This window comes from Ogataea angusta (assembly GCF_019207475.1).
Source record: "Ogataea angusta isolate 61-244 chromosome Unknown 61-244_NODE_944_length_406_cov_83.139818, whole genome shotgun sequence".
In the NCBI taxonomy this organism is placed as follows: domain Eukaryota; kingdom Fungi; phylum Ascomycota; class Pichiomycetes; order Pichiales; family Pichiaceae; genus Ogataea; species Ogataea angusta.
Window position 1 is genome coordinate 1 of NW_025065272.1, and position 406 is coordinate 406.

At 50.7% G+C, this 406-nt stretch overlaps 1 protein-coding gene across 1 annotated transcript; it reads right to left on the bottom strand.

The window, feature by feature from the left end:
* On the bottom strand, positions 1–302 carry KL928_005441 (uncharacterized protein; the record flags this gene model as incomplete). The annotated part of the gene is made up of 1 exon (XM_043206248.1): positions 46–302. A coding segment is annotated over one exon (257 nt), but the record flags the coding sequence as incomplete, so codon positions are not given.
* Between the last annotated feature and the right edge of the window lie 104 nt (positions 303–406).

Below are 406 nucleotides of genomic sequence, written 5' to 3' on the forward strand. Positions count from 1 at the left end.
CCTGCAAAAGACAGGAGCCCCTCGATCAGGTAGATGTATCTCCACGGAGCCAAGCCAGAGCTGATCTTTGTGATTCCGGTACCTATGAGCCCCCCAAAGGCGCTGGAGAATGCAGATGCGGCAAATAGGTACGACACACGTTGCGAAAGCTCGGATTGGAAGTAAAAGTCTGAGATAATGAGGGAGATTGACGTGAAGAAGGACGCCTCAAAAAGCCCAAGCAGCAGCCGGCACGCTAGCAGTGATCCGTATCCATTCGCAAACATTGTAAAAGTAGACACCAATGACCATAGCGCAACCATGCACCCAAGATACTCTCGCTTTTTGTTGTTGAAGCACCGCATCATCAGCAACACTCCCGGAAGCATGAATGGCAAGTAGGTTGCATACACTATCGACACCGCTG